Genomic DNA, 13104 nt, shown 5'->3' with positions numbered 1-13104 from the left:
ATCTAATAGGACTATCTTATGCTTATATTCAACCATGCTGGTAACTCTCTAGACCTTATATAAGACAGTTTTACACCTTTTCCTTGTCTTGTCATGGAAGATTCTGATATTTAATTTTGTCGCGGTACGCTTTACATACTTTTGTTTTTAGTGTCCTCCTAATGGGCATCAAGCTCCTTTTTTTTTTGCAAGAGATGTTTGTTTATGAGCAAAACATTAATCAATCAAATAAGATTCACTGCATTGATTGATTATTTACTAATTATATGCTAAGGTTTGGGGTACTTACATTGTTTCCAGTACTGGCAGTGTTGGAAATCTTGATGTTTAGTAGCAAACTATTATTTTAGAAATTCACCTATGAGTTTTCTGTAATGAATTTAATTTTAGTCAAATTAGTCACAGCATCATGGGTGCTTGACTAGTATGAATGTTTCATTTTATTAAGTTACGGAGAAGGGATGTCTAAAATTTCACAAAACATTTAAAATATATTACTAACTTAAAAACTTTTAAATTGTAATTTATTTAACACTAAATTTAACAATCTATTTAATTTATAACATTACATTATTTTGTTTTTATGTAAAAAATGAAAACTTACTATTTTAAGCACACATAACCAATCAATGGTGCACAAAAACAATGATGAACTTTTCACACTATTTTCAATCACTAGAGATTGAACTTTGAACTTTCTTCACACAAGTTTTTATTACAATGAATAAAATGAGTTCATATCTTGATGATTTTGCAAAAAAGAAAAAAAGTTTTTCCATAAAAGAGAAAAACCTCGGAGAACATTCTAATGCATACTATTTATTTATTAAAAGAGTTTGCAAGAAGTTAGATGAAAATTTCATACAAGAATTATAATTAGAAGTATCAGTAATGTAGTATAAAGAAAAAAACATGTAGTACGAGATTTTCTATCTTTTTCTTTTTTTTTTGTCAGATACTGGTGGGCATCCAAAATCTGATGAGCTCCTGTGAAGGATGTTAGCCCAAGCCTGAAAGTTGCTGTTTTCAAGAAAATAAATTATAAAATCCCATTTATATTATTGCACTACAAATATATATTTCGTCACATACATATCAACTGTTCGGTTCAAAAAAAAATCATTTAAAACTAAATTCATGGATGGAAATATTAAAAACCATTTTTTTAAATTTTTTTGTTAAATTTTTACTTTAATTTTTTGAATTAAATACACCTAATAAATTTAAGTGCACTCTCTTTATAATTAAAATTAATTTTGTATTTTTATTTTAATATCTACAATTAATAATAATTTATTATAAATAAAAGTAGTAATAATAAATTCATTTTAAATAATACTCTTGTTACAATAATTTTTGTTGATATGCTGTTGTTTTTACTTATTTTCTTGTAATATCATAGAATATCTATACAAATATATTTTCTATTACTTTATAATTTTTTTTTAAATAAATCTAAGACTTAGAATATTAAAATGTTAAATAGTAACTGATAGGAATGTAAATATTGTAAAAGAATAAAGAATTAATTATTCTTTCTTTCTACTAAGATTTATCAATATTTGTACATTTATAAAACTTAAAGAAGAAGAAGAAATAAACGAGAGAAATTAAAAAAAAAATAAAAATATATTTGATTCAACAAAAAATATATATATATATATATATTATTTTAATGTAAATAACAATGTAAATAAATTTTACAAAATATATTCATATCTATATTTTTATATATAAATATATTAATATTTAAAGACGCCAAAAGTAAAGCGAATACATTCAAAAAACAATAATTAACAAGTTTCGTACCAAAAAAAAAGGAAAAAAAAATTTCACTTTGTGCTCACGCGAGGACAATTTCCACGAAAAAATTGATGAAAATTTTTAAAAGAAAACAAAAACAAAAAAAAATCACAAAAATGAGAAATTTAATTAATAATTAAAAAATTTCCTTCGGTGAATAATATACTATAAAATTTTATAAGGCAATTTACAAATTTTTTGAAGGCAACCTGTTTCTTGTTTTTAAGGCAAATTTTAATTTTTAAATTAATTTAAAGTAAATAATTTAATGGGCTTTAGTTTTAGTTAGTTGTCTAGTCTGATTTTTATTTACAATTTTACTTTTTAATGTGATTTAATGCATATGCATTAGTCTTAAAACAATATTTACTGTCAAGGACCATGATAAAATACTGTAAAAATAACAATATTAAAAAAAAATTGAAATAAAAAAACTGGCTTACTTATATCTACTAGATTATAATATTCATTATGTATTTGTTGATTAGAATAAATCCTAACAGATTCAAAAGCCAAATGAGATTTTATAATGAGACTGAAGTCTAAAAACCGCTTTCTGTAGATTACCCGACAGTAGGAGGAACAGTCCAACATTTTCCCGAGCCATTGGGGTTTTTTTTCATCTTGAGAGGTTGTTCTGTGATCGTGCAACCTATGTATGTAGGTGTCACGAGAATGTATCTTCGATGATGATTACACAGTTATGGTGCACTGCTTTCTGGGGAAAGGCCAGAATAGCAGATAACAGTAACACCCTATACTTTGTTGCAAAACGAACGAAAAAATCTTCAGCCTGCTATAAATTTTAAGAAATTGGACCAATTTTCATCAAGAACATTATAATCAGATAAATATGGAATTCTTTTTTTTTCCAGAACTGTTTCCAGATTAATGATAGATACAAACTTGGTTCTTGAAACGTTTTTAAATTCAACAATTTCATTCCACAAGGCGTTTTCAAAAATTTACGCAGACCGCGCGCGGGTTGGACATGTCAGGGTTCTAACAAAATTTGAAATGCACAGATAGTATATTGACTGGGAGATGAAATCAAGTTTTAATTAATGCTCTCAAATTTCTTTGCTGATACAGGGAAGATAACTTCAATGCCGGGCTCTAATTTATCGAAACATCTTGATAATTGAATTTTATTTTTGTTTCTTTAAATAGTTTTTAGAAAGAATTTTATGACAATTTTGACCGTGGTCAAATATTTCGCTGTCAACAAATACTTTTTTAATGAGTAGTCATGGATACTAATTAATAATGTGAATAATTTTTTAACATTGTCATTCATAATTTAAACAAAAAAAAAATATGAATAAGTTGTTTTATCTCTCTTTAAATTATAACTAAAAGGACGAATTCTTGTAACTTTTGATATGTTCTCTCTTCTACTTCTTCTCTCTCGCCCCCTCTCTCTCTGATTATTTCATTATAATGAATAACCATAATGGCACTATCTATATTCTTTTCTTTCGCTTACCATGGCAATGTAAGAAACTTGTGTTCTTAATGAATACAATCTCTATAGATAATGAGATTAAATTCAATGAAGACACTTCCAAGGCCTGAACTGCCCCAATTGCATAATCCCTGTAACATTATAGTATTTGAATTAAAATTTTTTTTAAAAAAAAAGGGGTCAAATTTTCGGTTTGCGATAAAAACCACCTGAACGGAATCAAAAATTTCATTTTCACTTTATTTTTTTTTCAAATTGCTATGACGATTTTTATTTAACTTCTTATAATCGCTACATGTATTGCCTGATGTAGATACTTTTTCCGTTTTCAAAATCGCGGTAGGGAGAGGTTTGGTGGTTGAAATCCCCAAAAAATAAGTTTTCCAATAATTTGTTATATAAATTGTAAACGTAATGTAGCACACACACACATTAATTATGAAATTCTACGTCCACGACAAGATTACATGACTTAACTCTCCTTCATCAGAGTACAAAACTTGAATCCATCTGTTGTCAGCCATTTTAATCTTTATTCTCTAATCTCAAATTTGGACATTAATATAGATTAGATTCCACAGGGGTTGTTGGTTGGACTGCCTACACCAACTCGACCCAGGAATTTGTTGTGGCACACCATTATTCTTTGATTAGACGTTAAGAGAGTCTGGGACTCGGGGACCCCCGAGGTAAGGCTTGAAAGCACGAATTTTAATTGCTGAACTTTACAAGGACCATCACAATAAAGAGAAATACTTAATGCGTGTAGAAATGGGGACGGTTCCCGGAGCCAGACACGCTGCCATCTCCTAGCAATCCACTCTACAGTAAGTTCAAATAAAATCTTTAATGGCTGTTTGGGAGAAAATCTGAAAATAAGGGGAAATCGATACATTAAATCGATAATTAAATAGAAAAATCGATACTTTCGGTCAGCCAATTATCATCAAATTTAGAAATACAGTCCTACATTTGATTCTTCTTAATGTTATACAGGTAGTAAATATACAGTAATGGCACGTTTGAGGGAAGCATAACCACCCTATACCAGAGGGCGTTGCCACCTGAATAGAATTTTCTCAGAACTGATTCAAATAAAAGTTATGGACATTTCTAGGTCTATTATACACGCAATTGTCTAAATGCACAATTAGTACGCTACGTATAAAGAAAATCGTTGGACCGGCTTTTGAAAAAAGCTTAAAGAAGGTCGAAAAAAATCCAGTTCAAGTGAAAGTAGTATTTCCATGTCCAGTAGACCTATTTTGCCCTAAAACCTGTGGCATCCACTTTGGGCACCTTGTAGGAACATCCTAACTTGAATTTTCTACAATTTTTCGTTTTTCAGTTAAGCTGGATACACACGAATTCACACACGTAGCAATTTAAAAACCACTTTTTCGGATTCAGGGGTCCTCAAAACGATCATTTCCAGTAAAAATAATCAAAAAGTAAGGCCATAAATAAAATGAAAAAATTTAAAAGAATATATTTACCGGAATAGAGGTATGGGCAATTCGATATATCCGCTGTGCTCTAGATAGATGTCTAATATCTAAATATAAGGTTGTTCCACTATCCTCTGCCGAATTGCTGGGATAATTAGAGACGGTAGTTTTACTGGTGTTACAGTCGTAGTCCAAACCTCCACACCATACTGTTTCAACTCCTTCACCTTCCAGTCTGTAACAGATAAAAAAAACTTATTTTAAAACGATAAAGTACGTTTTAGTTAGAAGAAAAGCGAAGAGCTTGCAATAAATTAAAAAAAAAGTTGCAAAAATGCACAAAAGAGGAAAAGAGAATAATCTAAATAAATTAATTTTTAAAACCTAGATTATTTCCCGTTCTTTAAAAGGTTTTTCTGCTGATTTCGTTTTTAGATGTTACAAACAGGATTTATATAGAGACATTAAAAAGAAATGGTACTATCTAAATTTTAGCAACATTGTAGATTATATTAAAAGGGCGGTTTTACCAAAAAGGGGAAGGAACGCAGGCAATCCAAAATGGTTCCCATTGTTCCCCGCCCACCATTCATCTCATAAGAGATACTGGGGTTTAAAACAACAAATCCGGCTAAAGGTTGCCAGATGCCAATACAATAAACTAATAAAGTAGTAACAGGACACTAGGGAGCATGGCGACTCAATCGCCCTGTGCACTGGAATAAACCTTACATAGTGAGAAGACTTTCTGTGCCAAAAATCTGGTGCAACCATCAATGACTAAGCACCAACTATATGTACTGGCGAGAAAACCCAACAGTAATTGACGGATCTCCCACGACTCTTAATTTAATTGAAAACCAAGTTAGACTCCTCTTATCGCCTGTTATCCTGTGCTCATCCCTTTTACCCAATTTTTCAATTTATTTCCTCGTACAATATACGAGACCTATGTACTCTTGCTAATAGTTCTCGTGATTTTAGTAACAGTTCAGCGTCTTTTTACAATATCCATTCTCATACCGTCAATCTCTATAGCAGACGGAAAAATCCACTCCCTCAGCTGGATTATAAACAGAATTTGCTTTTTAACATTCATACACCCAAGTAAAACGTTCACAAGGCGTAGCTATTCAACAAATGAGAACAAATCAATGAGTACACTTTGTACTAACTTGAAATGGATTTTCAGAAATGGATCATGTAGATATTTGCTGATGGGCACAATGTAGGTGTAATTAGTGGCCGTGTAATGAGTACACTGGAAATGCTGGACATGCCATGGATCACAATTTCGAGGACCAAGAGTTGTGTTGAAAGTTGAACCTTCGATTACAACATATTGAATGCCAAAAACTGTAAAAAAAAAAAAATCCACGAGAAATATTGTATTAAATCAAAATAAATAATGAATAATCATGATACAAAATAAAAAGACAAATCGTACCAGAATGTCTTGGACTTCTCTTTGACTTCATTATGCCTGAAGATTCGATCCACATGGCTCTCTGAAAACGAAAATTACAGTGAAAAAATAAGACCAAGAGTTATAAAAAAAAATTGTGAAATTTCGTTCAGATTTGTTAGATTTTCATCTATCTTCAGGTTCACCAGTTTTCACTTCTATAAGTATGAGGTAGGGCTGGTTTATTTTAATGGTCGTGAACACCAAATTTAAGTGGTTGATGTTCACTTTGATTTCTGTCAGTAGCTACTTTTTAAAAGATTAAAATTAATAGTAAGAAAAAACCTTATGCCCCTTGTCGATGTCCCCAATTTTAGTAACTGAAGTCCATAAAAATAGATGTTAACTGTAATTTACTTTAGCTAGATTGAATGTTGCGATCATGTCAAATGATCTATATCAAGTTTTCACCAAAAATATTGCTATTGAAAAACTGTACGTAACAGAAGCTCTTAAAACGCTAAATGTTTAATTAGTTATTTAGATTTTGTTACCTGTTGGTCAGATGGTAGACCAACTGATTCTTGATCTTCCAAAAGATTGCTTCCTGAAATTTTAAAACCATGAATTAGTTTAGTTGTTGATGAAGATAGTTTTACTATATACAATTTATTTTTAGGAAAAAATATTAAATTTATTAAAGGCTATACGCTGATAATTTTCTTTATAAATTAGTGCCATATTAAAAAATCAAACTTAGAAAGCATTTTAATTAAAAGTATGATACATCTATAGATGTCTTTTTACATTTATAAATCATAATTATTATTTTCTTATGTTTCATGAAACTTTAAACATTCATCGAATCGCACACAACAAGAATTTTTTTCTGCAATAGTTTCAACAACTTTTCAGTGAAGTCTTAAACTTAGATTAAAAGGCTACGGTTAGGTAGAATTTAGAATATTAGCTTAACTTGTGCAAAAAAAAGGGGAACTTTTAAAATTGCTAAGATATACTGTATCACAAATTATTTGTTCAAATTTTATACTGTACTTACAATATTTTCCATAACAGGCTGTAGGAAATAATCTTACTGTTTATTAGTTGCTACTTATTAGATTTTTAAGTTTTAAGTAAATTATCTATTAATTTTCTACAACTGATTAAATTAAGAAACAGTTAAGTAAAATTTTCATAAGTTCCTCCATAATTAACAACACGGAGTTAGAAGTTAGACTGGAAAGAGGTTTTGCTTAGGTTACAAAACAAGAATGTGGATATACAATAACTTTCGTATTATTTAAAACGTATTTATAATTTAAGGTTATATTTATCAAATTGAATTTAATAAATAATAATCCATTATTAAAGTTTTTAAGATTAATGTGTAAATCAAACTTACTAATTAGACGCACCTAGTAATAGTAAATAAAATAGCGTTTAAAATTGTTTCCATTACTGGCGGTTGGAAAATAATTTTAGAATAAATTACTTACATAATTTTTGTGACGCCCCACACCGCAGATATTTTAAATTACCCGTGCTGGCAACAAGAAATATATTATATATTATGCGGATTAGTGGAAAGATTCCAATTCGAACGTTCTCGATTGTTTTAACTGATCATTTTAGCTATCGATAGTTAAGAGTTGTATTTTATTTATTGTACGCTTAAGCTTACCGATTTCGAATATTTTATTTCATGTATTTCTTTTTGGGTGCTATTTGTTACCAATTTTCATCATAATTACCCACATTATGATAAAAAGTTAGTTATAACTGAAGAAAGTAAATGAAACAATAAAATTGGGGAAATATAAAAAAATAAAATAAATGGTAAATTTGATTACCTTGATCAAGTAAGACATCTTTAGGAGTTTGGATTTTCTGAGTATGAGCATTACAGCAATAAATCTAAAAAGAGATAACCCATTTAGATATTAATTGGAATCCATTTTATGAGACAAAAATGTATCATGACACAATACTATACAATAAATTATGAAAAGAAACTGTACGTGATTTACTTTACCTGACAATTGCCCTGTTGCCTGGAACAATAAGCAGGTCCTAACACCGGAGGAGAGCTATAGCTTCTGCGAGGAGAAAAGATAAAAGTCAGTTTCCAGAGGTTTAAAATTGCTCTAATACAATGTTTTACAGTACGAAAAATTGCCTGAATTGAAAAAAGAAAACAAACAATAAAACAAACTTACATAGCTGCTTTTTCTTTGTTGACCGAAGTGTAGGATTGCATTGAAGGCTTCATCCTTATTTTAGAAGTATTAGGCAGGGCGTTCAACGTCATTATTTCATTTCTGTCCCTGTAAGGTGCAATGAAATATTTAAAATCACCAATAATCTGGATAATATCAAAATCAGGAATAAGTCCTACATTTTCTTTATTTTTATTTATAACTGTTATTTTGTTACATCTGAATAAGCAACTATCAGATACTAAGAACTATCAGATTTGCAGGTGCAATTAAAAATTATAGTCCCTTAAAGAATCAATCAAGAGCCGAATACAAGCCAGTCAAACCTAAAGAACGTAGAAGGAAAAAAACAAGGCGAGACTTCTCATTCGAAACACAATCACAAGGATTTCTTAGAAAATTGATCCATTAATGCAGTGTTCTCAATCGTTTTAGAATAGCGGAAAGAATAAGATTCACTTGTTTATTATTCGCTTGTAAAAATCTAACGAACCGATACGTAAAGTACTAAGTGTTTTGTACTAAATGTTACTAAGAGTTTTAGGGAATAGTTTACGAAGGGAATCAAGTGACAACTTAAGATTAACGAGAAGATGGTTTAAGTAGATAGAATTAAGGAATTTTAGTGAGTATTTGCAGATTACCTGAGCACGAATGGTTCCATGGGCGTCCTTTTATTTACTTCAAAAAAATATAATGCAGCCATAGAAATTAAACTGTAACAAAAGAAATAAAATTAATAGAATTGACTTAAAAACACTTTTCAATTTACATAATTGTAATGTTCTAACAAGGTAACTTTAACAAGGTATGGTAGGTTAAGGACATATCCACAGTGTGAGATAATCCACTTAGAGTTCCTGTACAATCTGAGAAAGGAAAAAGAGGAAACGGCTTCTTACATCCTTTTTTTTTTTTAATCTAAGAACAAAAATAACCGACCAAAACGGGAAAACCCTGCACCTTACAAAAACAAAGGAGAGGATTACTAACTAGATTTTTAAGAGAGCGACATAATAAGCCTCTTTTATTTGATATATTGTAAAAAAAAAAAGTTAAAAATAAAAGTTCATGGTCTCTCCTGGGTTGCTGAGAGTTGCTGTTGGTTCTCTCTTGGAATTCTTTCAGGGTCAATTCACTGGACATTGTATTTTAAGAAGACTCTCTCAGAAAATGCGAGCTTATGCCACATTTTTTCTGAAGAGGAAGTCAGGTGGAAAAGGAAACACCCATCCATCTTATGTCGGACTATTTAGGGTGAACGGGAGGCTAGATTTAGGGATTTCTAGTCGGAATAAGTTGATATTGAGGAGCTTAGTCTGTATCTCCTTAAGTTTGTTACTCGACTCATTCAGATAGCTGTGAATCTTCTTAAGAGGCCCAAGCCTGGAATTGTGGATTGTTGCCCTAGACTAGGTCTTTGCTTTTGTTATTTTTTGGAGGGAACAGTAGCTGTATAGGCTCTGGACAGCTAGGGTTTGCCTCCACACTCGAAATAATAATAATAAACTAGGCTGGCTAACATTTTTCAGTCCGATCATAAAAAATGTCACCATACCAAGCGAAAAAAATGATTTACATCTATAATACTCCTGTTCAAACGATTAAATAATAAATAAGAAACGCTCACCACAAAGCCATGATGATGATAAGCATGTAAATTGTACTTTGTATTACGGAGTCTGAACACACTTCATCTCCATCGAATTTCTTTTTACTTGATTTCTTCTTTTTCAATGAAACTGTAACGACAAAAAAAAAAAAAATAAACAAGTTCAAACCTGCGTAAGTTAACTTTTTTGTAAAATTCACAGCCAAGAAAATCATTGGCCATGATTCTTACCATTGTACTGAGTGACTCTTTCTAATTCCTGCAATCGAGTTTGTAAATTATGCGTTACTTTGGCTAATTCCTTCACTGCACCAATATTCTCCATGAATACTCTTTCCTATAATTTAAAAAAACAAAACCAAAATTAGTTACAACAGAATTAATGAAGTATAAATATATAATACATATATATTAAATTTCCATCTTAACCTTATCAATGACAAGAAAATTATTAATTGTGTTTCCAGAAGCCAATTTCATATCTCCTGAATTACTAACAGCATCCGGTAATACTGATTCTAATTCTTGTGCTATTAGACCTGTATGTGTAGATGTATCTTTGTCAAATTCAGGTTTATATCTATATTTAACAACTCGCAGCCGTGACAGATTGTTTAACTGCTGTTTGCTATCCACCTGGAAAAAAAAAGTACGAATGTGATATTATTAGTTTTTACAAAAATATTACTTTTAAAAATTAAAAATCTGATGTAAAAATATCTCTTACTGCTATTTGGGTGATAAAATTTAAATTTAAATATCTATTACGGGGAAAAAAATCGATAAAAACCAAATGTATTCAATAAAAATTGGCACTTCCGTTCAACTGAAATCCTTCAAAAGTGAAATTTCACTTAGATATCAGAAGTATTATGGAAAAGATAAAAGAAAATCATTTAATTTACGAGGAAATCTCAAAAATCTACCCAGTAAAATGGGAAAACTGTCAGCAGAGTTTGTCCAAATCATGACCTCAAAACGGTTCTTAAATTAAATTTGCATCTAATTTTGGACCAAAAAAATCTAATTAACATTTGTTTTGTAACAATTTTTCCACAAATAAAACGTCAAATTATTATTTTTTAATTGGTTAATAAATTGTTTAATTTTATTGAATCTACTTGAACGAAAAACAAATTCTCAAAACATACTAACAACAAATAATAATATCTCCTACCTCTTGAATATAGGCTTTAGCTCTTATATCACTAGGTTGTACAATATGGCCAGTAAGTTTAATATTTCCATGAACTACCAAAGCTTCACCAGGTCTTTCTGTATTGATGCCAACTCTACCACAATGGAATACTGAATCACCAGTGGCACCACGTTGCCATACAGCTTCTCCATCATTTTCAAATTGGCCAGGATTTGATGCCTTTATGATATGTAAAAAAAATAATTTAATTATTACTAACCAAAAAATTCCTACAAAAAAAGGTTCAAAAATCAAACATTGGTCCACCTACTCGGACAATGATTCTCTCAGATGCATGAGACGCCACCTGGTAGTGTGAACTGTCAGTGCAATGTGCATGTAGTCCGACAACTAGATAGAAATACCTTTGGTCAGGATTTGGTTTACCCTTTTTTCGCATATTATTAGAAGTGGTCTCAGAAAAGTGCAGTCGGCCGACTGTAACTTTAGATACTTCTTCATTTTTTAAATCTAATCTGTAAAAACATAAATTTGAATGATTAAAATGAATAGTTTATAAATCTGACAAAACTAGCATGGTTTAGTTGGCCAGTCATACATTAGTCTCGAATAACTTAATGCTTATAGAGTATTACAGTGTGTATAGAGTATAGAGTTATATATCTTCTTTTTTTTTATTGGAGACAGATTCACTAATCTAAGAAACAAACATATATTACCGCTGAAAACGTGAGTACATAAGAAACAAAAAGAAAATCAATTAAGAAAAAAAGGTACTTACAAAACTGGATGGAATGCTTTCTTACTTCTATCACTTTGTGATTGTTCAACTTTAATTGTCTGCGAAGGTGATTCAACTTTAACTCCATAAAAGTGTAAATAAAAATTATCTATCTTTCTAAGTCCTTCTGGTGTTTTTACAAAATGTGGATCACCAACTAGCTGCGTATGACAGGTAATCTGGAAGAATAAATAAATAAAATACTTAATGATGACAAGATCTGGAATTTCTATCGTTTTGAAGATGTTAAAGTTAAAAAGATGATGGATTGGCACATATTTCGTTGATAAAGATGAAATGTATGTTCGAAATCAACATCTGAGATCATTGGCACCCGAAGCAACACTGCGGACAGTGATCTTTCGTTACAAACAACATTGTCCAATACCGCCTTAAGAAGCTCCTATAAAGAGAAAATCTAAAGGTCAGCAGCTGGCGGCTTTCAAGAACATAATTTTATTTGAAGTTACTAATGTTTCAAATATCAGAGTACACCTTCATTGAAAACATTTATGAACATTATTTTTTGCCTATTTGAAAATTAAAAAAAAAAACTACCTGAAAATGATTTTTCTTCTGACATACGAAAGCATCATCTGTGTTGGAAAAGTTGAAGCCCTTGTCAGCATCCACTCTATAATGTGGTGTAGGGCTAAAATAATATCACAGATTAAACTTAGGGTTAATGTTTTAAACAGCCTAGCTTACAGATGAACACTTCTTTTCTTTACTTACAGTTCTTTAAGATTATGATCACAGAGTGAATGCCAAGAGGTTTGTTGAAAAGGCTGAAATCGTATACATTGAAAACTGCTGGAATCCAGATACATTCCACCTTCAGTGCCACCATCTTGGTACGAAACATCATCTTCAATCACAAGTTCTGGAAAAGGGGCCATTTCATTGAATATTTCAAGTCTAATCATTAGAATTGTTATCTAGTACTCTTTATTAAAGTTTGCATAAAACGACATATTGTTTTTTATTGAAAATAATTTTTAAAATAAATTAATTATATTTTTACCAGGTTCCTGTTTAACGTTCGTATTATCCTGGCTCAGCTTCCTCTTTTTCAAGGCTGTATAGACAGCGGTGATGGCTGTATCTTCAGGAGTTGCTGGAGGAGCACTAGCTATTAATGTTCCACCTGGAAAATATTATTTAATTTAATGTTAAAATTATTAACTTACACTAAAAAAAAAAAGAAAACTA

The 13104-nt window shown here is 30.5% G+C and overlaps 1 protein-coding gene and 1 long non-coding RNA gene across 25 annotated transcripts in view; one reads left to right on the top strand and one right to left on the bottom strand.

Moving 5' to 3' along the window:
* Positions 1-1601, top strand: part of LOC141450715 (uncharacterized) — a 29222-nt gene extending 27621 nt beyond the window's left edge. For all 23 annotated transcript variants that reach the window (XR_012456260.1, XR_012456261.1, XR_012456269.1 and 20 more), the window contains one exon: positions 956-1601. This is a non-coding gene — a long non-coding RNA (uncharacterized lncRNA). The remainder of the gene's footprint in view (positions 1-955) is intronic.
* The window catches only part of LOC141450707 (myelin regulatory factor), a 37873-nt gene continuing 25276 nt past the window's right edge, over positions 508-13104 (bottom strand). For both annotated transcript variants that reach the window (XM_074121389.1, XM_074121388.1), the window contains exons 6-23: positions 12917-13039; positions 12628-12775; positions 12451-12544; positions 11893-12071; positions 11422-11626; positions 11130-11330; positions 10382-10588; positions 10184-10289; positions 9971-10082; positions 8985-9056; positions 8341-8448; positions 8157-8220; positions 7975-8038; positions 6676-6728; positions 6164-6224; positions 5892-6072; positions 4765-4951; positions 508-3399 (exon numbers count right to left, since the gene is read on the bottom strand). In XM_074121389.1, coding sequence (XP_073977490.1) covers positions 3316-3399; positions 4765-4951; positions 5892-6072; positions 6164-6224; positions 6676-6728; positions 7975-8038; positions 8157-8220; positions 8341-8448; positions 8985-9056; positions 9971-10082; positions 10184-10289; positions 10382-10588; positions 11130-11330; positions 11422-11626; positions 11893-12071; positions 12451-12544; positions 12628-12775; positions 12917-13039 — 2249 coding nt within the window. In that variant the 3' untranslated portion in view covers positions 508-3315. The remainder of the gene's footprint in view (positions 3400-4764; positions 4952-5891; positions 6073-6163; positions 6225-6675; positions 6729-7974; positions 8039-8156; positions 8221-8340; positions 8449-8984; positions 9057-9970; positions 10083-10183; positions 10290-10381; positions 10589-11129; positions 11331-11421; positions 11627-11892; positions 12072-12450; positions 12545-12627; positions 12776-12916; positions 13040-13104) is intronic.

The sequence above is a fragment of the Rhodnius prolixus genome, unplaced genomic scaffold, assembly GCF_049639745.1.
Source record: "Rhodnius prolixus isolate KJV_2025 unplaced genomic scaffold, Rpr scaffold_8, whole genome shotgun sequence".
Classification (NCBI taxonomy): Eukaryota; Metazoa; Arthropoda; class Insecta; order Hemiptera; family Reduviidae; genus Rhodnius; species Rhodnius prolixus.
Note: the sequence above shows the minus strand (reverse complement) of the source record. Positions and strands in the feature narration are given on the sequence as shown.